General features: G+C 39.1%; 1 protein-coding gene across 1 annotated transcript in view; it reads right to left on the bottom strand.

Annotated features, from left to right (window-relative positions):
- Window positions 1–3,223: 3,223 nt before the first annotated feature.
- spon1b (spondin 1b) overlaps window positions 3,224–26,449 on the bottom strand; it is a 123,322-nt gene continuing 100,096 nt past the window's right edge. Inside the window, exons 9-16 of the mRNA XM_084936286.1 lie at window positions 25,165–25,305; window positions 24,088–24,163; window positions 20,083–20,265; window positions 10,833–11,003; window positions 8,995–9,162; window positions 8,665–8,823; window positions 6,454–6,651; window positions 3,224–5,732 (exon numbers count right to left, since the gene is read on the bottom strand). Of these exons, the coding sequence (XP_084792412.1) occupies window positions 5,578–5,732; window positions 6,454–6,651; window positions 8,665–8,823; window positions 8,995–9,162; window positions 10,833–11,003; window positions 20,083–20,265; window positions 24,088–24,163; window positions 25,165–25,305 (1,251 nt within the window). The 3' untranslated portion in view covers window positions 3,224–5,577. The remainder of the gene's footprint in view (window positions 5,733–6,453; window positions 6,652–8,664; window positions 8,824–8,994; window positions 9,163–10,832; window positions 11,004–20,082; window positions 20,266–24,087; window positions 24,164–25,164; window positions 25,306–26,449) is intronic.

Raw genomic sequence — 26,449 nt, 5'->3', positions numbered from 1 at the left:
GGCTGGTGAATGTATGTATTTATTATGAGGCTTCATTAGAGCCTCTATGTCTAATGAAGGAAAAAGGCAAACACACAAGCCTGAGTGAACAAATAAGTGATAGTGCAGGTAGACAGTATCTAGTGTAAGCCTATTTGATTTAGAATATATATTGCACCTATGTGAAGGACACCAGATTTTCTCAAGAATTGTACAGGAGGCATCATTTCAAATGTTTACCCTTGCCCAGCCAATGCCCCTCTGCTTGTTGCTAAGAATTCAAAATAACAACATGAGTTTTGGGAGTTAAATTATTAAATATTGCAACAATGTTATCACTGCATCAGGACACCTATCCTCAGATGAACTTTTCAGGGTCCAAGGTTTTAAAGGAAAGTGACTGCAGTCATTGTCATGGGAACTGTCATAAAGTGCTTGTGCCCTGTTCTGAGCTGAAAGCATGTCTAATTGTTGCTCTCACTGTTTGAGCTGAAACCCAGCAGCTTCAAAACATCATTCAATATTGATCTTTGGTGCATAAAAAGCTATATTGTACTTTCTCCAGCATCTCTTATTCATAAGAATATGATATGTGGGCTGACTTGATGACACTTAAAGTCTCATTGGATTGCACAGGTTTGTTAAACAAGCAGTCAAAGTTCAGAGTTGCAAGTTATGAGGCTTCAGGTTTTATGAGGTTATTATATTTTTAAGTTAAGTCAGTTTAAATATGTAGTTTTTGTGCCTTTTATCTTAATTAATAATAATAATAATAATAATTTTTACACATTTTTCTGGAATATTAGAAATAACGGATTGTATGACTGTGGTCTTCTTATTAGACAGAGAAAACCAACTCTGCTGAAGTCATAGTAATGTCATTCTAGGACATGTCAGGTTTGCCTGCTATCATTGTGAAAGTGTGGCGTTTTATAGAAACTGGTTTTCAATGCAGGTGCAGAAAAAGGAGCCATTATGGGAAATGTATAATTTCATGTGTTGGAACTTAAAAACAAATGACGCAGACTGCCCTACCTCAGCTTTTATTTTGGCCATGTTTTTAATGTCAGGTATAAGCATTTCAGTAGATGATAGACAGCAGATGCAGAGTAGGGTTATAGCCATTATGAAGCTGTTAATCTGAATATAAACCAACAATGTTAACAGACACTGAATAAGTCGGACTACATTTTTAGTCCACTCCTACAGAAGAACTGCCGTCCTCATGCCTGTATCTCCATCTAGTGGAATTAAATTGCAAGTACATCAGACACAAGAACTCTAAATACCACAAACCGACTGCAGAATAATTACCCTGTCACTGAAGTTCATCTGCTGGATTACTTGTATCTTCTTATCAAATAAGCCTGGCTGGATATAGACTAGGGCCCCAAACTCTGTGCAGTTATAACAGTCAGCTACAAGCCAAAATGACTTGTTTAAATCAGTTTGGCTATTATATCATCTATGAGTGTAGCTGATATACTACCACCCAAAAATGTAATTATATTAGAACTATGAGCTACTCAGCACTCATTCCTGTACTAATTACGAACTTTGGGGTGAGGAAAGAACCAGAAATCTTGATTACTGTGAAAAAGACTATTATTTATGCTAAGAATAAATAATAAATAAATGAAGATACATATTCTCACTGAACCTGGATTCCTCTTTGTGTCACATTTTTCAATCCATGCATACAGTCATATGAAAAAGCAAGTACACCCCGAAAACAAATCATCTTGTCGTAAAACGGTGCTAAAATTAGGCAAATACAACTTTTTTGAGCAACAACATGACATATTACACAGTCATGTTATTTCTCGAACAAAAACTGAGCCAAAAATGTAGATGCAGTGTGTGAAAGCAATGATTTTCAACCTTTTAGAACCATTTTTAGTAGCAATAACTTAATTGTTTTCTGTACGACTATCAAACGCTCACATTGTTGTGGAGGAATTCAGGCCCAGTCTTCTTTACAACATTGCGTCAGTTCATTGAGGTTTGTGAGGATCCATTTACCTTTATCTTGAGGTCCCACCACAGCACAAGTCCAGAGTTGCTGCTGTGCTTAGGATCGTTGTCCTTTCGCATCACACAATTTCAGCCCAGCCTTAGCTGATGGACCTCGCATCTGACTCCAGATTACATTACGATCACTGAAAGGTAAAGTGAGTAACACTGGTCATCTGTTCATCTGGTAGTCAGAACTGTTAGTCCGGCGGATATGTTAGCGAGCAAGTGAAAAGTGGGAAAAATGGACACAATTCAGTGATTTAAGCAAGTTTGACAAGGACCAAACTGTGATGACCAGTCACCAGGACTCCGGGCAGTGTTTTACTGGGAAACACTGAGTCCTGCCATCCATGTGGATGTTACTTTGGCACATACCACCAGTGCGTATAACCAAAGTATTTTTGTGCACATCCTTTCCTGGAAAAGGTATTCGTTGATGGCTGTGGGCTCTTTATAATGCGCCTTGCCACAAAGCAAAAGTGTATCAGGAAGAGGAGAACTACAACTTTGAGGTGTTGACAACATATTCTCCAGGCCAGTCAGTCCAATAGAGCATCTGTGGGATGTGCTGGAAAAAAACAAGTCAGATTCATAATGGCCCCAGCTCGCAACTAACACAACTTTGTTGGAAATATCTTGGTGCCAGATACCACAGCACACCTTCAGGGGTCTAAAGAAGTCCAGGGCTCCACAGGCTGGAAATGTTTTGGCAGCAAAAGAGGAATTAGCACAATATTAAGCAGATGGTAATAATGTTATGCCTCATGGATGCAATAACTACTGTTATTATTGCTATTTATTTATATAACTTTTAACATTATTTAACATTAAACAGCGGTATGATAACTAATATCCACTTACCAGTAGTATTGTTAAAATATGTCATTTTCTTATCATGAATTAAAAGAATAATAAATTGGTGTTTTGCAATGTTTCACTACTGATCAGCAAGTTTGTTCTCATCCTTAAGACATTTAAATACAGCAAATATAGTCTGACTAAGTTAGATCAATTTTGTAGTATTGTAGTCATCACTTAGCACTTTATACAAGACCTAATATTAGTTATCAAGGAACTATTTATTAGCGGTGGTTATTATAAAGTTGTATGTGTTTCTTTTTTATTTGAAGGACAATATTTCTTCTTCACTTGTCACCTTGCTGTCATTGTTGGTTCTTACACAACATGCTGAAGGAAGAGCTTCATTAGTGCAATGACACCATGACTCTCACATTTACCATTTTTTTATTGTAAAGGTGGTTTCTTACAAAAGAGTCACATGGTACAGACATAAAGAAACAAAAGAAAGAGCCCTGTAAATAAAAGAAAGTGACTTCAGAGAAAACACCTACAGAAAACACACCTTTGTGTTGACATTCTTATAAAAAAAATGCAACAAAATCTGCTAAGTAATGCAAAAAAAAAATAAAATACCCAAAAGATTTTACAGATCAGTTTTATCTTCTCAAAGCGCAGTAAAAACAATACATGGGAAAATGTGTTGTAACCAAGGTCCCAGTAACAGTCTGCTGTACATTGATCTATCCTACAGGTTTGAATACTGTAGAAACCTCTATATCATCTACAGTACATATGCCTTTTACTGCCAGCAGATGTGTAAGATGTCTAAGACACTTCTAAGGCTCCGTCTGAACAAAGCAGATATAGTCATTTCGCTAGTGTTTTACGACCGCAACTACAGCTGATAAAGCGTGATGTCCAAATAAAACATAATCATCTCTGAACATGCTAAAATAAACTCTTCTGACAGAATGAGAGCTATCGCAGGCTTGATGCTACATCAGCTGAAATGACAGATAAACAGCAGTACAGTATATAAAGACTCATTTTAACAGTATAAAACATCTCCACTGAAATGGTCTGTTCATAAGGAAAGTGGTTTTTAGTAATTACATAGCAGTGTCATTTATATGCGTTGGTTAGATAGTGAATGTACGTATATCCTCAGATTTTTAGAGACTTCTGTGTTACCATCTATGTCTTGCAAAAAAAAGAAGAAGAAGATTTTCACAGTTAGTTTGCAGTCAATTATTCAATCCTTGGGATTTTTTTCTCACCAGAACCGAAGCTCATTTTTAAAGCAGTGGGTAATACATCCTCAAAATGTTTCTGTTTCCATTATCTGACGTTAAGTTTATTTCATACAACAATAACACTGGAGTAGCACACTAACATTTTGAGAAACAGGCTTCTTTTACACTGATCCAATTGTGTTGGATGTATAAATTCATCCTCTGATGTTTGTGAGAACCAACTTAGTTTGTTTAGCCTGAAGTCTGAAAGCAAGGGGAAGAGTTATCCTGGCTCTGCAATGCAATTGCTGTTTCACTGTCACCCTTACAGTGACTGCACATGTCCAAAAAATAGCCCTTCACAGAGCCCCGTGGAAAATGGTGTGCACTAAACATTTTACATAATGAGTGATGTGTCATTGAACTAGACACACTAGAAGATGGATTTTGTGCTTTTTGAACAGAGCCACTCAGTGCGTTTTCTCATTGTCTTTTATGTAGTTTTCATTTTCCCTCAGCCAGCCAGGTAGAAGTTGCATCCTTTTACCACACAAACTAAGAGTAATAATTAAACATGGCATTAGTCCAGACAGATCACAACTTCACACTCGGTCACAATCCCGGCTGATTCATCCATCCAGCTTCTCCACTGTCACTACAAGCTGCTTTGCAACTGCCCTCCACCCTGCTCCTCCTGTTACCATGTGTCTGACCTTATAGTACAGATGTACATAATATTCTTTTGAGTATAATAGCTCTCACTGAACTAATATTTTTCCTGTGCAACAAATCTTAATATAACAGTAGCACTGGATGAAACACTAAATCAAAGTAAAGTAGTATCACAGTATTAATGGCATTTAATGGTCAGATTAAAGTTGTCTGGTAGTGTTATAGGAGGCATCTTAATAGGGACAAAGCAGGTTAACATATTTCCAATACAGAGCGTGTAATCCACTTAGCTAATGCTAATTTTGAATTCTCCCCAGTAGAGCCTTTACATAAACAGTACATTAAAAGTATCCAGCTTTCACTAAAAAGCTCAGCTCCTGATTTTTTAGTAGCTAAATCAATGTTTTGGAGGTGCTGCAGAGGACAGGGAGATATTGGTGACAATACACAGAAAATACTTTCCTACTAAGAGTAAACAAATCCTAACTAAAAAGTTAAAGTTTGTTGCAAAATGTGTATTAGGTTACTTTAGCGTCAGGTTTCCTTCTTCTTTTTTTTTGCAGGACACAGGCTTTCTCTCTAATACTTCCACTATGCTCTAAAAGGAAAATAAATCAACCCAGTTAACTAAATGTCCACAAAATCGTCACTAAAACAGCATGTCATTATGTCTTATTCTTCTTATTCCTTCCCTTTCTTAAATCCTTACTTAAATCCTCAGATTTTTCCAATAATAACCCATAATAATCCTGTACGTCTCCTCCCAGCTATATAAAAAAAAAAATCTATCTCTGTCACCACTGTTTTTAATGAATTCTGATTTTCATGTTTAATCCACTGCACACCTCCCTGCCTCTCTGTAGCTTAGCAGTGCCCCCTAGCATTCCCGAGTGTTACAGGCACGGATCTCCTTCCTGTCCTTACAGCCTTTGGACTTTGTTCTTTTCTTTGCCACCCTGAAACGCTCCTGGATCCCTCCCCCGCACGGTTTGGTACACTCTGTCCAGCTAGACCACGGCTGCATCCTGCAACCTGATGGAATAAAACAGACTCTTAGTTAATAGAAAAAATTACAAGGAAAAGCAAAATATCCTGAAATTGCATGAACTTAAACATTTGTTCATTATTTCTCTTATACAGAGGCTTCGATCTCGGAAGGAGAGACAAATCCCTTCGGTTGCGTCAGGAAGGGCATCTCGTGTTTTTTAAGAGCAAAAAGAATGATCGGCCAAATCAAAACATGTGGAGCTATCTACTTTAGCAGTCTCTTGTGAATAAGGGAGCAGCTGAAAGTAGCTTCACTGAACATCTCTGCTCTGTGTGTTCTCATGCTTGTCTGCACTCTTGCTCGACCCTTTGCATCGACTATCTTCTGTTGCGGACATGGATACTAAAGACTTAATGTCTGTGCATCACATTTGTTAATGTGGTATATTTCCACATTCTATATTTCTATCAGGAAACAACTTTAGTTTAAACAGGTCACAAAATCAAACTCAGGCGATGTCATCGCGAGCCAATGTAGCCTCATGGATCTGTTGATACGGTTACTCACATCTAACTAGCTAGGTCCCACATGGAGCCATGCCACTAAAAACAAACGGCTGCAGATGGACATATCAGGGTTTGTCTAGTATCTCAGTCCTGACTTAAATTGCTTTGCTGGAATAAAACCACTAACCATCTAAAACATCGGCTCGTTAAAATGTCTAAATGCTACATGAAGCAGTTTTAACAGACTACCATGACCAACCTGGCACCTCTTCCTCCTTAATCGGTTTTCGCCGACACTTCCGGAGCTTGCACTTCTTCCTCTGGATGGTCTCAGGACAATAGCTGCCTCCAAACTGTGGCTCCACTTTGATCATACGGGTCCGAATGGTGTGTCCTTTACCACAGGTCTTGTTGCACTCTGACCACTCTGACCACTCTGAGACCATGCAGTCGACAGCTAGATAGATGGAAGGAAAAAAGGAAGAGAGGGGGAAAAGGTAAACATGGAGGGAAAGACAGGAATAAAGGCACAAAATTTAAAAAGAGCTACTCCAGGATTGGTGAGCTCACTTGACCTTATTATCCTCTCCCTGGCGTTTACTTAGTGTGCTTTTGTCTTGACTTTTTCTATTTCTATATCCATTTCTTTCTTGGTTTTTGCTTGGATCCTGATTCAATGCTGTCACCAGCATGACACCATGAGTGCTGATGAACATTTACAGTTACAGCCCAGAATGCTGTAGAATTATTTATCAGTTGGTCTGGAACAAAGAGTGTTGCACACCATGCTAACTAAGACTTAACCTTTCTGTCTGTCTGGATGTACATGCAACTAGTGTATTCACATTATACAGATCAACTCCCAATGAGCACGGCAGCTGCTCACTTTTATACCAAAATTATAAAGTTTATGCAGATAAAAGATTTCTAAAAGCCAGCAGTGCATGCTATATCGTGATTGGAAATGACCAATCCAATATGGTGTTCAGTCATGTTTATGTCACACTATAGTGCTACTAGTCACATGTGGCATGTGGTCAATTTAGGTGAATGGGCTGAATTCATTTCATGCAAAGTTGCTACATCTTCAACACGACGAAACAGTTTATGGTTAATTTCTAACCCTGTACGTGACTAATTTATCATACAAAAAAACTTTGCTGTGCTCAAAGGCAAGTGATTACTATTGTCAATTCTCTGCCAGTCCCCTGCTCTGCAAGTTTCAGCTCTTAAGCAATGACATATGACTCCACATAGTCCCCAAGTCTGAGAAAAAGTGATGGGGGCATGTTAAATAATTACTGAAATACACTGTGGGCAAGGAGAATAAATCTTACTCTTTGGCTATGAAGATGGGAATGACTCTGCGCTGTGTGTGATTTATGTCTAGTAAGTGTGGCAGCGCCACTGTTATAGTCCTGGAGGAAATCACTGACACCCTGATTAACTAGCCCCTTCTATAGTCAAACAAGAAAAGAAAAGAAAAAAACACCTTTTAACACCTTTCTTAGTAATATCATTAAAGCCTGACCAAAATGTGACTTTTGAGGTCGATACCTCAGGGGGTAGGTTTTGTTTGAGCATTAGGAGGGGCACAGATGAAGTCCAGGGTCCTATCTGAGGAAATATGGAGGATGAGACTCTTATTTCCTGCATTCTTAGGGATCTTTGTAGAAAGGACACCATTATTACATATCAGCTGAAGTTGTAGTTGAAATGAAAACACACAAAAAAAATCAGGAATCAGTTCACAGTTTATCGTATTGGGATCTCTTTTGCCTTAACTCCTTCTGGCATAGATTCGGTGAGCTCATCAGAACATCCAGTCTTCTATTGTCCATTTTGGTGAGTCTGTGCAAAATAGCCTCAGTTTGTTAATATTAGCTGATAGGAGTGGCATTCGATGTGGTCTTTTGTAGCCTATTTGCTTGAAAGTTCAATGTGCTGCGAGTTTAGAGATGCTCTTCTGCATCCCATGGTTGTAACAAGTGGCTATTTTGAATTACTGTTGCTTAAAGCAACAAGGCATTTTCTCACAGAGAAATGCTGCTCATCGGATATTTGGATCTCTTTTTCTCACTATTATTTGCAAACCGTAGAGATAGTTATGTGGGAAAAACCTGGTAGATCAGCATTTTCTGAAATATAAAGTCACTTAAAGCAATGTTAGTCACCGTTTTAATGGTCAGTTTGAATTTCAGCAGGTTATCTTGACCACCTCCAAATTTCCAAATGCATTGATCTGGTGTGATCAGATATTAGCATTAATAGGTAACTAGTTACTATGTTAATATACTCTGGCTTTCTGTATTACTTTCAAATATTTAGTCTCCACTTTTCTCATGTAATCCTGTTCAGTTACAAACAGGGATCGTTTAATCTTCAGCGCTCTTTTGTGTTTGGCTGGTTTTAGATGTGATAGTGTGAGCTGTAACCCTAAGAAGAACAACAACAACAAAAGAGCACTTACGACACTCAGGCAGCATGCACTTCTCTGTCTGCTCCAGCTCTTCAGTGCATGCTGCAGGATCAGACTTCAGAATCCTCTGCCGTGTTCGGATCCCCCGTCCACATGTGACACTACACTCACTCCACTCCGACCAAGGCGACAGCATGCAGGGGATGGTATCTGGTTTAAGTGATACACACACGTAATTATAGTAGCTAACCATAATAACACTCCCCTGACGTTGCTCATTCATTACAGTCAGCTAAAATAAAATGCAAATGAAGTGTTAATATACCAACAAATGCTCATGCAAAAAAACAACATATGACAAAACAGCAACTGTTGACTCACGGCATTCTGGCATCATGCATTTCTCCACTTCAGCTACCTCGGTCTTACACATGGATCCATCTATAGGGGGCATCTTTACCATACGCTCCCTTCTTCTCATGCCAATCCCGCAGGTGACGCTGCAGGGGTCCCACTCCCCCCACTCAGTCACCACGCAGCTGCTGGGTGCTGTTGGAAGGACAGAATACAAAAACCATCTCCATCTATCAGTTTCAGCTTAAAATTGAACATTTACGGCAAAAATGTATCGTTAGCTCACTTTCAGTTAATATATGTTAGTATTTTAAGCACAGTGAAATAACTACTGTGCAAATTTGACCGACCGATCAATAATAGAGGACAAGTAGGAGAAAAAAACACTCCTTTTGCCTTAAAAAAAACCTAAAAAAAGCCATCACTGCGATGTAAATACGATGGTTTCTACTCTGTATTTTTATAAAGAGCTTATAGATCTGCCTCTCCTTCAGTTTCCACTTAATTCTGACCATTAATAAGAAAAACTCCTTGCTCCTTTAATATGCAAATGTACTCAAGAGATAAAACAGGCTACTCTCCAAATTTACAAATACAGAGCACATGTTTTATACAAGACAGATAACCTTCACCATCATTCACTTAGTGAATACCAGGAACAAAGCTAGAAGTCTGACGACCTTGAATAGCCATATCTGCTCAGCGTGTCTCTCATGAATTCAATAAAAACCTTACAAACAAAGATGATCACAAATAGTGCAATATCGACTCCTATCAAACTACAAAGAAGCAACAGACACTACGCCAATGAAGCCACTGGCATGGGCAGTGTAACAAGACTCAGGCACAAAAGGCATCCAAGTGGGTCAATTAGCTCATAACCTCTGTTGCTATTACTGTTTATCAAGTTACACACTCTTCAGCCACACTACGGGGGGAATTATAAAAACTTCCTCCGTCTGTTGATCTCAGAGATCTGAGCCAGTCAGACTCCTTCTAGACTACAAAACACATCATTTTTACTTTTTACTACTTCTAAAACCTGTTTTTATGTAAAAATGTAAGTGACTTTACTTATGTTATTATAGTTGTAACCCAAAGTGAGAGTTGGAGAACATTTCTTGGTGTATAAAGTAGGTGTAATGCAACCACTGACATCCCCCAGGTGATCTGGAGGTGTTGGTGAGGAGAGGGAGTCTGGCATCTCTGCTTAGAACGCTGCCCCATGACCTAGTCCTGGATTTGCAGTAGATAATGGATGGATAGATGGACAGATGGATGTTTGCAGAAAGTGCACTGCATTAAGAGAAGTCCAGTCCCCCCCACTCTGTTTCAAAATGGATATCAGAAATGGCTGCCTGAATGCCCTCAGAGAAAAATCACATATATCCTGCCCAACAGATACGATCTGGCAACCTTATATCGGCTCTATAGGAACAACTTCCTTATCAGCTACACACATTTTCTGGCACCAGTGCATGTTAATGCTAACATCCAGATAAAATGGCTGAAGTAACTTCGCTGCTTCTTTCATGTTTTTATTAGGAGCATAAATACATGTGTTCTAAACTATGTTACGGCCATGAAATACACCTTGTTCACCAATTAAATGTGCATTATTTATTTCATTTATGCCATTATTTTTTCCACTTTGTTCTTTTATGCTTCTTTGACAAAGTTTTTTCTTTTTTTGGTTGGACTATTTTGCATATTAAACACGGTGAAATTAGATGCTCTAATTTAAAGACGACAGGCTACATTAAACTCTATGCGAAAAAGAAATGTAGCAGCTGGCTCAAATTAAAGGCATTGTTAATTTGGTTGGTTGGGTCAATCTGTTCATACGGGAGAAAAAATAGACTCACAGCATTCATCGTTGACAACACACTTCTCAGTCTCCTCAGTGTTGAGCTGGCAGAGCGAGCCGTCCTCGGGATACTGTTTGACGTATCGCTCTCGAGACCTCATCCCCATCCCGCAGGACACGCTGCAAGCTGACCAGCTGATCCACTCTGACATCATGCATGTCGAGGGCTCTGTCCAGCAGGAAGAGAAAGCAGACAACCACCAACTTGTTTGTAAACACCTGCATTTGTACTTGAGCAAAATTCAATGTTGTAATTTGTGCGCAGTGTATGCAGTATAAAAGTAACACTCTGGAAGTCTGCTTCCACAAGACGTCATAAAACATACACTGTCGCCAAAATACTTTTCCTTGTGAACATTCCTTGTTTCAAAAGAGACATGGAGAGGTTAAAGGTCAGATTCTTGGAAATCAGTTTTTTAAATTTTAAAGAGAGTCCTTATTTAAATCTGCTAACTTACAAGTGGCAGCCATGAAAACAAAAAGCCACCATTCTGCCCTGTGTCTGTATGTCAGTGAGGTAGGTGATATCAGCCGCTCCAAAGCGCAGCTGGTTACTGGAATGAGATCAACGGAGCCTAAAAGCTAAATTATCTGTATATTAACACTAAAACAATAATAAGCAGCTCACCTAACCCACCTCTGGGAAAATGGAAAAACCTATTGATTGAAAACTTACAAACATACATGGAAATAATGTATATAAGGCAAAACCAGAGTTTGTATAATTTTAATAAGTTTAGTCAGTATCTGATATGAGTGCCTTTATTCTTTGTCACAGCCTGAATTCTCTTAGACAAGCTTTTGTGTAATTTCCTTGTAAGTTCAGGAATAGCTCTCCGGGCTTCTTAAGGGACCTTCCAAAGCTATTAATTGTGTATTTATTCATTATCAAATAAAAGAAAAACTTAAAAACACAGGTAGAACCAAAAGTGGCCTGAATAGTTTTACTCTGTTTCAAAAGCCCAAACATGTTATCAGATTCAGTTTTTGTTTTTATTGGATTTATGAAAGTGAATCCAAAGCCAGTGTTGAATTTCAGCTCTTTACTTATTAAATGTACCACAAACATGAGATTGATGTAATGCTGTGTAATATAATAATAATAATAATAATAATAATAACACCAGACACCAAATAATCATACAGTAAGTAACCCACTGCAGAGCAGTCACATGTGGCAAAAGATCTTAATTTACACCTTTTATGTTCAGACTAGTATATATGGATTCTTGCAGCTCCCTATAGATTTTCAGTGGCAGAAAATTGCCCTAAAGTGGCTCTTTTGAAGGTTACCAACCAATGCTGACTCTACAGTGGCCTTAGGATTACTGGACAATATCCTCATACCCTTTTTTGCAGCTCTATCAGACAGTAGATGGTGGGTTGACAATCCTCTTCTACGTTTAGAATCAGTGGAGGGTGCCTGACATCATGCCGCACTGAGCGGACTATTGAGATTAGTCTGAATAAGGAACACCCTGCATGAATACGCATTAGTGAGCCAATAGGATGAGCGGGATCATCAATAAGACATGAATCTTAGTGACATGCACATATAACTGAACACAAACACAATGGACAAAAACAAACAAATGGACAACATACACACAATAATAACATGGACTGAACCACCACTCACAAGCACTTTATATAGCCTCTGTAGACATTATCCACATACTTCACTTACCTTAACTCCACTACAGTAAATGCTGTATGGACAATCATTCTGTACAATACGATAATTATAATTCTACAACTGTTTATAACTTGCATAGTTCATATTTCTGTATAGTTTTCATAATTATATCCTCTTCATAGCCTGTACATACCTTGTACACTCACTACAGCCTGCACATACTTATACTTATAGCATATTCATAACCTACCTTCATACCATGTACATTGTAACATACCCATAATAGACCCATATTTTGTACCCTCATACATATAACAGACCCATTTCTGTAATATATCTATATTATGGCTAAAGAACTTTCTGGATGGATGCAAACTGCATTCCGTTGCCTGTACTTGTGACATGTGCAATGACAATAAAGTTGAATTCTATTCTATTCTATTCTATTCTATTCTATTCTATTCTATTCTATTCTATAACTTCAGAACCTTCCAGATTCAGAGCACAAATGAATAAGTATTAAAAACAAAATTGTTGATTTTACAGAATATTACAGACACAGCTTTTATATGTTGCATATTACTATTTTTTTTATAAGTCTAACTTTTAATATACTTACCTTATTTATATGGAAGTGCTGTTTTTAGCTCCTAAATTTTAAGCAAATCACTGCCTTTCATTTTTTCAGAAGATGCTTTTGAAATGTCAGCTTCTTTAGATGTTTTACATTTTATCCTAGAAGATTTAAACCATTGCGGAAAAAAGACTCAAAAATTCCCAACATTTCCATGCAAAGAAAAGTAATTTCAGCAGGAAACGTGTTTTATTGTCCCACCTGTGCCTTCTGCAGAAGCAGCCTTTCTGCTGCTAAAACCCAGTATTGGAATGGGACCTTCAGATCTTCAGTCTAGCACTCTCCCAAGTGAGCTATTTCAGCTTCACTATCTCAGTCAAGAGGTCCTCATCAAAAAGAATCCATACAGGAGCACTTGAGTTACAGGATTCTCTCTCTACACACCAAACCAGAATCCCCCCACAGCTGCTTAGGTTTCAGACTGTTCAGTCATCTCAGAGTTGAAAGTGCCACTTTTAAAAAAGCCTTCCTCGGACACTGCCTTAACTCTCTTTTAATAAGGCGAGTTGCCTGAGGGACAGTCTTATTCACAGCAGGGGCCTTCAGGGAGCGGAAGTCAATATGTATGACCTCGCTGTGTATCAGCTGAAAAGTGAACTGCAGCTTCTCGAACTTAACAAGGTTCCACTCTGGTATATTTTATCACTATCAGCCAGAATGGTACTTCGGGATCTCCCTGTTCTTCACTTACAGAGAGACGCTGTATGAGCCATCTTGTTCCAACACCTCTTCTGAGAATAGCGACTAAGACAGTGAATCAAAAGTGACAAAAGGGAGTCAGATACAAAGAGATCGTTTTGTAAGAATTTTTTTAAAAGAAGGAACGAATGAACTTCAAGCAACTTAGCATGGGTTTTTCTTTTTTTCTTCTTTTTGGAAATGTATAAGCCTCCTACCAAACTGAGAATAGTGTTACTTATCAGAGGTGGCCTAATAAAGAAGAGCTAAGTGAATCATTAATAAAAGATACAGGTATTTGAAGCTTGGATGAGGCCTCTAGAGAGACAAAATATTTCCTAGGAATATTAATCACCCTTGGAGGCGGCCTCTATCCAGCCCCAGCATGAACCCTGCAATTATCCATCTCCCACTGCACACTAACGGAGCACTAAATGAAAACAAAGGAGAGGCGCTCAGGAACAAAAAGCTATCCATGTTGCTGGCTGGTAATCAATAAGAGGAGTAGTGAGGGGTGGAAGTGTGTGCATGTGTGTGTTAGAGGCTTGTTGAGCCTTGAACAGCTGGAGCTTCACTAGTTTGAGGCCTTGTAGACATCCTGGGAGAAAAAGAAGAAGAGCGAGGAGGTGGGTGGGGAGCAGACAGGCGCTGACTTTACTGCCTCTCAGTATTTGTTCCAAACTGACAACTTCACCGAAAAACAGGCAAAAGCAAACTTCCAAAGTTTTCTGCTCGTTTGTGTGCTTGCTGTCATTTTTTTTAAGCAAAGGTCCATCAACTCTGACTGAAATCAGACAAAAAAGTTTCTCATTTGGCAAGAAGAAAGAGAAACTGAGAGGAGGAAAGTAATTTGATAACCTAGATTAGCGTGAACTGTCAGCTTAGTAAATATATTTGTGTGTGTGGGCCCTCACTTTGTGTCAGACTGATAATTGGCTTCCTGGACATACACAATCCTCCACTTGCTCTTATTAGCTTTAACATAAGATTGAAAGCACGGTGCTTTGATTTCTTTTAGAGATAAACACAATCAAATCCTGATTTAAGTATCCTGGATGCAGCAGGCCATCTGGCACCAAGACCTGATCCACATAATCTTTTATGTTTGAGTGAAGTAATTAGGGTATCCAATTACCAGTGTTTCTCTGTGTGATTAGGGATTTCCTGTATTTTGTCACATATTCCCTTGATGAAACTATATAAACATATCTTCAGATATGCGTGGCCTTTTTCTCAAATGGAGCTTTCATAGTAGCTAGCTGGAGATTCACTTTTTAATGACAAAGGTGCCACCTGTTTCCTTCCATAAGCGCACAGTAATCCCTCATAACAATAACCTAAACTGTCACAATGGAATTTAGGTAGAAAATAATTTCACCGGGCTGTGAAATATAACCAAGGGAACAAAATTCAATTGGTTTAAGCCACAATGAACCACCCAGAGTCACTGAGTGCGTTTTGTTTTTGGAATAAGATAAATAGCGAAGCTTTAATCTGCTTATTTCGAGGGCTCACTGATTGCCCCTCTTGTTGATCCGATTTTAATGTCTCAAAGTGTAAAAGGATTAGAACACAGGAAATGCAAACTTTTTTTAATGTAATATTACAAAATTGTATTTTGATTCATTTAGTACAATTTGTGACTGTTACATTCCACATGTCACTGCACTGTTAATTCTGTAATTATTGTTTGTGTATTATTATATTTTTAGCTTCGTCGCTATTAAGTTTAGGTTTAGGTCCACTTGAAACAAGCTGAACATTCCAGTGATGAGACTGAGAGCCAAAGGAGTCAATGTCGTAGCTGTGAAATGATGACTCGGCTTAATGGCAAGGAGAAAAAGCAATGAGCCCAGGTGGTGTAGTGTCCAGGTTTCCTGTAGTGAGGTCTCTGCCCTCTCTTCAGGGGAACACAAATGCATTTCACCTGTGTTTTTTAGGTCAGGACACCTTTACAGAATACAAAAACTTCCTGCTAAAGCTAAACTTTGAATAGTGTGATGAGCTTTTTTAACAGACTGGATTTGAAATTGTGAAGAGAAGAGACTCATTAGTTTGTTGACGCATTTTTAAAAATGGTTGTTGTCATGTTAGTTATACATTCAGTCACTTACATTACAATTTCTATTCCATGGGACATGAGATTTATTTTTCCGAACCAGCCACCAGAGACCAACTTATCTATTTGGCACTACCATTTTAAGGGGGCACTGATGTGTAGCCAACCCAACATACCGGTTTTGCTAAGGTTTTATGATGTGGAGCAGAGTGAGGTAAAAAAAAAGTTCAGCACTCCCCAGCTTTCGTCTGGGTGCAGAAGACAAGTGAGTGTTGGCTGCTTTGATTATTGTTGTCGTAGAGCACAGGTTGAAAATGCTTAACAATTTCACATCAATGAACACAACTCTGGTTATACAACCTGTGTAAAATGTCAAGAAAACACCTGCTAACTGTTTAACCACAGTTAGCAACAGTTCATTCTTTTCTGATACAGGATTCTAGCTTTTCAACAGCACTGAGTCTTCTTTGTTGTAGTTTTCGTTCTTGCTGAAATACACACAGACATCCATGTAAATGATGTCTGGATATATCCTCTAAAACCTGTATATACCTTTCAGCACTGATTGGCAGCTTGACCATCTGCAAAGGCACAATGTGGATGTGCATAAAGCAAAGAAGAAACTGCCTCTCTGAGATGCTCTTTTTACACCCAGTCATGTTACTGACCTGTTGCCAGTTAAGCTAATGAGTTGGTTTTCAGTACCACTTACATTTTCATTTACATTGTTTCCATATCCCAACTTTGGAGACATGTTGCAGTCATAAAATTCAAAATAAACCAATATATTTTATGACATAAGTAAATGTCTCAGTTTAAATATTTGTTCTTTTGTGAGTACAGTTTGGACTTTAATCGTTGAATTCTTTATAGTTACTTTTTACACAGTGTCCTAACATTTTTGGAATTTTAGTGATTAATCAGAATTCAAAAATTACACTTTAGTATCTTTAATAAATTTTAATAATTTTAACAACTGAATGAAATTTCAAAATTGTGGTTAACCTGAAATCTCTATTCAAACTTTTGGACCCAAGAAAGTTGCAAACTAAATACCATTTGGCCTTATAAATACACTATCAGCATTATTAGTGCCATTTTACATGCTGGGGATCTTAACACCTGACAAATTTATATTTATTTATTATTACAGATCGTAATTTATGTTGAGAAATTGGTTAAAAGATGCTTAAAGGATTTGTGAATGTGTTCACTGCAGTAGTACATTTAGTTGAAGATCAGATTGAAACTGAGATTTGAGCCGATTTATGTCACTCAAGGAATTAACAGCAACTTTTAATTTATTTTACACTAGGGGGCAGCAGGAAGACACAAACAATGCTGATTTGGCTTGCGGCAAACTTACTGGTCATAATAACGTACCTTTTTGAAATGAAACAAGGGTCGAGAATATAACTATAAACACAAAAATAAACAGACATTATATAACAGAAATGTTTTTTCATTTTTTAAAAACTTTTGTTTCTCTTGTACTGGCTTAAAGGACCAATAACAAGATCATACTGGAAGCCAGAAGTCCAAAACTCTAAAAGCACATTTTTAAGAGGGAGTTCATTTAGTTGTGTTGCACAGATACTTAAACAGTCCTCCAGTTGTTCTTATTAGCTTTAACAGAACAATTTAAGCTTGTTTTGACGCGTGCTGCATGTGTTTGGAAAGAATATAGACATTTAATTATTCTGCCGCCACAGCATGTGGGCAGACGTGTCCATAACAGATGGATGATGTTTAATTAAAATGTCTAATTTACTGTATAAGAAGGTATTTAATTAAAAGTAATGGTGTCACAATTTAAAGACATTAAAGAAATCTAAATTAGTGCCACTCAAGAGTTGCTCTTAACTTTTACAGTAGGAGAAAACAAATAAATGAAATAAATGTCTATTTTCCACACTGTGGAGGACATCTTTTTTTTACTTCTGAATTTGTATTTTAGATAATTTTTATAATGTTATTTGTAGAATTTTGTTTTCAGGGCTCTTTAGAAGGTAAAAACCTTGTCTTTTGGCCGTCCTCAGAAGGAATTCAAAAGCAGTTACTTTGAATCTAATAAGGAAGATGAAAAATGATGTGCATTTTATTTTGTCAGGGTTATTAGAGGTCCTTCTACACAACTGTATAAATATTATTTAAATGGACTGATTCTTATATAGCGCTTTTTTACTCTCCCGGAGTGCACAAAGCGCTGTATACAACATGCCTCATTCACCCAATCACACAAGTACTGTCTCTAAACTGAGTGCTTTTCTAACAACATTCGCACACATTCACACTCTGATGGATGCATCGGAGAGCAACTTGGGGTTAGTATCTTGCCCAAGGATACTTGACATGCAGACTGGAGGAGCCAGGGATCGAACCACCAACCTTCCCATCAGTATTTGACCTGCTCCTGAGCTACAGTCACCCGATATTTACTGAAATAAATCTGGCTGAGAAATCTTAATCTCTTCTAAAGCCTCCATTATTAATGCAGACAAAACTTAAATGAATTAAATTGCACTCACTGCAATCTACTGTTGGGGTCTAGAAGAACTTCACGTTCGACCTCTACCAGAATATATACGGAGGGGAAATAATTATTTGATCCCACTTACAAAGAAATAAATAGTCTCCAAATTTTAATATTTCATTTGAATGGAGAGAGACAGAATATCAACCAAAAATCAAGAACAAACATATAAAAGTTATAAATTGATTTGCATGTCATAACGTGAAATGTGTGTTTGATCCCCTACAACACAGCCAAGATTCAGAGTCTCAATTTAGAGTCTCAATCCACTGCGTGTGCATAAAGCACACCTCTCCACAGAAGGTTTCTTCCATTCCAGCCTCTCCACTATCATGAGCAAGACCAAAGAGCTGTTGAAAGATGTCAGGGACTAGATTGTAGAGGCCGGGCTGGGCGACAAGACCATCAGCAAGAAGCTTTCGGAGAAGGTGACAACTGTTGATGTGATTATTCAGAAATGGGAGAAACTGGAAATGACTATCAATCACCCTCAAATCAAGAAGGAACATGATCCCAAGAACACCATCCCCACAGTCAAGCACAGAGGTGGAAACATTATGCTTTGGACAAGTTCATCACATTGAGGGGCCAATGGATGGCGCTATGTGCTGCTAAATTCTGAATGAGAACCTCCTTCCGTCAGCCTGAACCCTGAAGATGGGTTTTCCAGCATGACATTTAACCAAAACATATCGCTAAGGCAACAAAAGAGTGGTTAAAGAAGCAGCACATTAAGGTGATGGAATGTCCTAGCCAGGTTCCAGGCCTCAATCCTCAATCCTATGGACAACCTGTAGAGAGAGCTGAAGCAACATAAAAGATTTAGAGACCTTCTATAAAGAGGAGTGGGCCAGAACCCCTCCTGATTTCTTGCCACCATGTACTAGTTATGCTTTGCTTGGGGATCTTATTTCACTTAATGACATGCAAATCAATTTAAAACTTTTACATAATCCATTCTGGGCCATAGAATGAAACTACCATACGAATTAGAGACTGTTCGCTTCTTTGTAAGTCAGCAAACTTACAAATTAAAACAGGAGTTTAAATAAATATTTCCCCCCAATATATGCAGCCATGTGAAAAAAACAGAAATCCGAGAAGTGCTGTGAAAATCTAAGCAAACCCTGACACTCTGTTTTCGTTGCAGTATTAAGTAGCAGCCAGGTGCTGCTAATCAAATGCGCCTGATTAACTGATCATCAGCAAGTGTGATGATCTCTATAAAAGCTTTTGCAGTTTGCTGGTGTGAAGAATTTAAGGGTGTGTTGACGCAATGCTACAATCTTCCCAGGTATTCATGTCCTTGCAAATTCACTCCAAGGTCGGAGCGGTGCTCAGAGAAACCACAAGACAACTTGAGCACTACATCTCAAACTTAAATATTCTCAGCTGTTTCTTTCGATTGTGGTTTTATGTGTTGCCTTTAGGGATTCTTTTTAACCTACTTTACTTTGTTAGATTCGGTTCAAGTGACAGTAATCAGTCTTAGGTGCAGCTAGTGAAACTAAGAAAAGAAAATGTGGTTAGTCACATTTAATTCATGAGTTAACAAATTACTTTTATCACACAGAGCCAGGTAGGCTTGAATAATGTTCTTCCCTTAATAAATGAAACTGCCATTTAAAAACTGCAGAGTGTATTTGCATGAGTTATCTGTCAAATAATACCTGTGTGTGTCTGTGTGTGTGTGTGTGTGTGTGTTTACCCTCTCTGCTGCATCCTGGGCCCATGCAGGGCTGGAAATCTTGAGTGTGGGGACACAGCACGCTGAGATCCAGCTGGGCCTTCAGCATCCTTTGTCTCATCCGGCGACCTTTGTCACATGTAGAGCTGCTACAAGCTGACCAGGGAGACCATCCTGAGTAGATGCACGTCTCAGGTGTGTCATCTACAAGAGAAAGATCGGAATGACTGGGAGAAGAATAATTTCATTTTTTTCAGCAAATAAATTTGCTTTTGCAAAACGTAATTTTCCTTTTCACTCCAGCAAAGTTGCTGAAGTCATTTGTCACATGCAGTGGGAGGGGTGAGGGATGAGGGACTGCACTGACATTGATTGTATAAAAACTGCATCCAAAGGTGATTACCACAGGTAGTCGACCACAAGAGGCCACAAAGTGACATCTGAGGGGGAGAGAAAGGAGCTGAAGGGAGAAGCTGGAGAGGAGTGTGATTTGTGAATGTCCTGTCCAATTATCAGTGATAGCAGAGCTATAAGAAGTAGCAGGGGTACTGGCTTCAATTAATAATGCTCCCTCAGGGCTTCAGAAAGGCAGAGAAAATGAGACGAGAGGCGAGAGAGAATATACTGCCAGGCCACAGAGACAAACGTGAGTGGGTCCAATTCTCTGGGATAAAGTGTAATGACAGGAGAATGAGGGAAGAAAGGAACTGCCAACACTAAGCGGAAGGTAAGAGGAGCGTTGAGCTGATGTGTAAGCGAAAGCGTCAAAGCTTCAGGTGGACCTGGGGGATCAGCCCAAATAGATACTCGTCTCTGTAGTGTCATCTCATGCAGAGATAAGGGAGAAAGCGAGGACAGGTAGCGGAACAGAGGGGAAAGAAGCAAATGGCTCATGACTGACTGACGAAGACATTCATTAGGTGGCAGGAGATCCTTGTTAAGAATTCTGCTGTGTGGGCAAAAACCTTCCCTCTTCTCAAAGCCACTTCTAGTAGAAATAGGCTAAAACATCTACGCGCAGCATAAACAATGTCATGCGACAACCCATATGGGCTAAAAACCATTAAAAAACACAGGATTTAAAAAACAGGTTACAGCAGGCAGTAACCTCTGGATCTGAAAAACTGCTTCAGTGTCTACAAACATGTGTCAGTCCTTACAGACTGCCATTTAAAACAGTGCTGAAAACATATTTACAGCCTCCTTTCTGTAATTTCCTCCTTAATAACTGTACACTGGGTGGAAAAAAGGAAACACCCTCCGTGCACCCACTTACATCCATCTAGACCTCACTTTGATTGACGGGCATCTTAAATTTGAAAGTGGAAGTCATTTTTTATACGACTTTATCAGTCTCTCACATCGTTGAGGAGAAATTTTGGCCCACTCTTCTTTACAAAGTTGAGTCAGTCCATTGATGTTTGCAGAGGTGGACTGGGGACAACCTCTCAGTTCTGGTCCCCACCCCTTACTGTAGTGGTCCGGTCAAGATTGACCAGGTTTTTTTTGGGGTTTTTTTGGTTTTTTTTTTGCCTGTCCCGTTTGGCTCTTTTGCCATCAGAATTATTGTCTAAAGGTGAAGAAAGATGCCCAACGGATTTACTTTACCAAATTGACCATCCCAGCCTTGCCGTAATGGTCCATTTGATTCACCTTTTATTGTTTATTTTATTTTCACTTGCTGAATACGGGACAGACTTGACTGGGGGAAAGAAGGGGAGAAAGAAAGAGGGAAAGAAAAACAGCTGAGAAGAGGGACGGGGGAGAAGGGCAAAAAACAAAAACCAACAGAATAAGCAGAAAAAAAAATATACATATATCGATCACCTGGATCACCTGTTGAGAAAGAAAAAAGAAAACAAGCAGAAGAAAACGAGAGTAATAGAATAAACAACATCACAATGATATATGGGAATATGACAGTAAATACTAAATATTAAACATTATTGTGCAGCACGTAAGATCAACAGCACACAGTGTGCTTTGAGGTAGGAGCCAAAAAGGGTGTAGTTTGTGTGTGTGAGGACCGTGTGTACACCTGTGAGCATGGACGCGCTTGTTTTTTTAAAAGGTTCCTTCATGTAATGATCTGCTAGAGGGTGTGGGGAGCCACTGCCCCGTCCTCCAGGGCATGAAGCAGGTATGGAGGAGATCAAAACTCCAGACATCCAGAGGCCCCCAGAACACAAGAGACCAAGGAAGACCAACAGAGGGGCAGCCGCGCCACTGTCCCAGAAAGAGCTGAGGAGAGCCCCAGATGAGGGGTCATTCAGCAGCCGTGGAGCAATAGCCAGGGGGGGTTGCAGTGACGTGCCCGTGAGCTCCGCCGGCAGCCAGCTGTGCCTGAGTGACCGAGCCCCAGGCCGAGAGGCCGGGGGCACCCCACCTCCGAAGTGGCCCGAGCGAGCCCCAGGCTCCAGGCCCCGATAAGCAGCCGCCAAGGAGTGAGCCGGTGTGTACCAGGACGCCCATCCCCGGACAGTTTGTTTTAATAGCTCTTAAATTAGCATAACAAACATTTTTCACCACCAAATTCAGTTCAGTGGGTCTTTCATTTGGTCGTTCAGTTCCCATTCATTTCCTATGGCGGTCACTTTTGATGCAACAAGGTTGATTAAAACACTCAAAATTCAACAAAAGGGGTGATCATCACTTTTACATGTTCAAGTGCAAAGTGTGCAGGATGTCATAAGGCAATCAGACGTAAAACACAATATTTATGAGTGTTTTAATTTGTAAATCTGTCAGATTTGACCCAAACATGACAGGTACCACAGGCATCTGTGTACCATCACAGCACTTCAATTTAGGTCTGGACTTCGATTGGGTAATTGAATTCTTTTCTTTATCAGCTATTGTGTTGTAAATTTGCTGCTGTGTCTGGGATCATTGTCTTGTTTGGAACAAGCTGTTGGACAGATGGCCTCATATTTGACTCTGGAATACTTTGGCGTCCAGAGGAATTTATGTTCAATGACTGCAAGCTGCCCAGGTCGTGTGGTTACAAAAGAAGCTCAAATCATCACCCCTCCACCACCGTGCTGACAGTTGATACTAGACATTTCTGCTGAAATGCTGTGTTTGGGTTGCTCCAAACGTGGTGCTGTGCATTCTGGCCAAATAGCTCTACTTTGGTCTCATCTGTCCAAAGGACATTGTTATAAAAGGCTTGTGGTTTGTCCAGATGCTGATGTTTCTTTTTCCTACTATCATGAACTTTAAGATTTAACATCCAGACTGAGTCCTGTAGAGTCTGAATTAAAACAAAAACCTGTGCTTTTATAGAGGAAGGCAAACCTCGTGATTAGGTTGATTTAAATAGCAACACCTTGCTTCTACTTATCATCTTAATTCTCCTTCTTAACAATTTGTAGAAGACGCAACAGAGTCCTGTGAAAACTTTTTCACATAACTTTACTGTCTTTTCTATAAAGTTTAACGGTTAAATAAAAATAGAACTACTGTCATAACCGTCATAATGAACGTCTTATGACTTTATGCCAAACAGTTAACTCTCACTAACAGCTTTCATGTGTAGAGCCTCAGCCATCAGTGTCCAGACTGAAAGCATCTCTGCTGCATCACAGAATATCAGGTATGTTTGATAAGGGCAGGGCTTGCTCCAGACGCAACTGTGGGGGTCTGGAGCAGTGGGGCGCCCACCTGCACACAGCAGGGTGGAGACAAAGCCCTGGCAGATGTGTGTTATGACTGTGTGACCTTCCATATGAGTCTCAGATGATACCAGTTGTGTCTGTAATGAGCTGTGCGTGCGTCCTTGATAATCTGAAGACACTGAATCCCTATTGTGGCTGCTCATTTTGCCAGGAACAAGGTTTAATAGTTAAAGTAAAAGTTTTGCGAACAAAGAGGCAAGTTCAAAGCACAGGAATGCAATATCTTATAATCATGGGGTTTGAATAATTAGTTAAACACTGAGGCTCTCCGGTAATCTACTATGTCTTGTTTGGGGTCTTTCCCTGAACAACTTTAATTAGGAAAGAATGTATGTGGTTGTGTGTTTACCTGTCTCCTTCTCCTCTTGTCCGATATCTGCTACTATGTCATCTATGGTGTCGGGGACCACATTACACTGCTCCCCCTGTGCACACGAGGAAAGATGTGACCACACACTTAAACACTATCAAAAGCATGTTGACAAAGCGTGACTTTGAGACTTTATTTCTGAAGTTAAAAATAGTAGTTTAACATAGGATGAATAACACTAATTTAAGGCAGACCGCTTATTCATTTACCTTTTTTTCTGCTATGTATGTATGTACTATATGAATTTTAAATAATAAATTACACTTGGCTCTCTATGATCTCAGTGAGATCTCACACTCACAGCTGCCCACCTACTCCTGAAATCTTTTGTTTATGAGGGCCAGCCAATCAGGAAAAAGGTTGGCCTAAAGGGAGGGAAAAGGAGCTAAAACAAGGTCCAGCAAAGGTCCCTGTAATTAAGGATAGTTTTTAATTGTCATGCATAGATACTTCAGTATCTTCACTGCAGTGAAGTATCTTTGCATGGCAATGCAAAGATGCTTTTTGATACTTCAAAAAGCAGTGGAAAAACTGCATGGGTCACATGAGGTGAGACTAGTACCTGTGCTGGTGAGCTAATTTGCAAGCAAGTTTGTCATCTGCTGACCTTCACTGGCTTTGCTAACCATTATTACAACACAATTCAAACAAATCCCACAATTAAGATAAAAAGGTCACTGATGGCTGTGTGTGTGTGTGACTGGCATTTTTATTAGTCAGATTCAAAACTTTTTCTATGTTAACTTTAAAGTTTAACCATCTACAGCAAAGGCATCGACCACAGTAGAATTTCACATAATTTCCTATGAATTAAACTGTGTGCCTTTATTTGTGGTTGGGATTCAAACTTCCCTTATTTCAACATGAAATAAGTTAGGCATGAAAGTACACATAAAATAGATAAGAGCCCAAGTCAAAATCGCTATTGGCCAAATTTTTATATTAAACATCAGTGTAAGAATCGGTCCCTTTAACGTCTCACCACAGTAAAAAGCTGCAATGTATAGTTGTGTTTATTTGAAGCCCTAAACACATTCACACAGATGAAATTTTTACCTTTCGAGCAATGCGTTCCACCACTACCCTGGCCACAGGGGTGATTGCTCCGCCCTCTGGGTCATAGAACGGGCTCTGGAGGTGGTCCAAACTGGTCAGAGGTCGGATCTTCTCCTGAGGAACGGTGGGCTTGTTTGGTGACTAAAAGAGGTAGAAGAAAGGGTGTCGATGAGCTTATAAGGTGTTTAACATGAACTATAAAAAAATAATAAAGCATTTATATTATAAGTGACTCAAATGACTGTTAGTGGAAGATAAAATACATGTACACGCTGACAAACCTAATGATATTAATTTCTATTATGTTTTAGATGTTTTATTGGTTTAAACATTATATAGATTGCTGCATCCCTCTTTTATGCTTTTAGTAATCTCTCTGGGCAAAAATATTCCACCATAGCAAAACTAGACAGATGCTATCGCCCAGCTAAAGGCAGACCTGCTATACTGAAATCCAAATCAAAGGGCTCTTACTTTTCACTTTTATCTCCCTAGGTAGATGTCACAGAGTTTCAACGTGAATCTAAAGGTGAATCAGCTCTGACGGCTCTTTAACAATCAGGGGAAAGCGGACGTGTCCAAATAATATGCAATGGCTAAAGATCGGGTCGTGAACTGAAAGAGAGCTATTCACACTCTCCCATATTAGGATTGAGCAAAGCACTTGGTCTAAGAAGAGATGGTGTCCTAGAGGAAAACATCTGCTCTCCTATATTGTGCATCCAAAATGCCTGAAAGAAGAGAGTCCCAGTCCTCCACTGAGGAATGGTTAGAGTAATTAAAGTTAAACAGCAAATATTTAGGGCATAGCAATTATTTGTGGGACAAGAATACTAATCCAATAGCGGCCTATTGTGAATGCATGTCTGTGAAACAGGCTTTTAAAATGGGAACAACAGAATTCTTCTTGAGTGAAGCAAACAATACAGAAGTGGCTTATTCATAGTAGAATAATTAAAAAAATGAATAGCAAAACAATAGCTTTTTGATTTTGATTTTCCATTCTGTTCCAAAATGGAGAGGTGGGGAAGTAAAAAAGGCGTGAAAGATCTTATCGAGTCACAGATTTTCCCATAAACCACCTGGTCTACAGCTTCATTTCTGTTTGATCTCACCATGCATCATTTATATCCATTCAAACAGACCCTTAATAGGAGATACTTTGTTTCCAGGTATGTGTGTGTCATAGCATGTGTTGCCATGTTCAGTGAGGAGATAAAAACATGTGACAATAATGAATTATTCTCTGTGTTCTCTCAAGTTAACACCGTCCTGTTTTGATGTA

The sequence above is a fragment of the Perissodus microlepis genome, chromosome 7, assembly GCF_051167445.1.
Source record: "Perissodus microlepis isolate ML-2025 ecotype Zambia chromosome 7, ASM5116744v1, whole genome shotgun sequence".
Classification (NCBI taxonomy): domain Eukaryota; kingdom Metazoa; phylum Chordata; class Actinopteri; order Cichliformes; family Cichlidae; genus Perissodus; species Perissodus microlepis.
The sequence above is the reverse complement of the archived record's forward strand: the minus strand, read 5'-3'. Positions and strand labels throughout refer to the sequence as shown.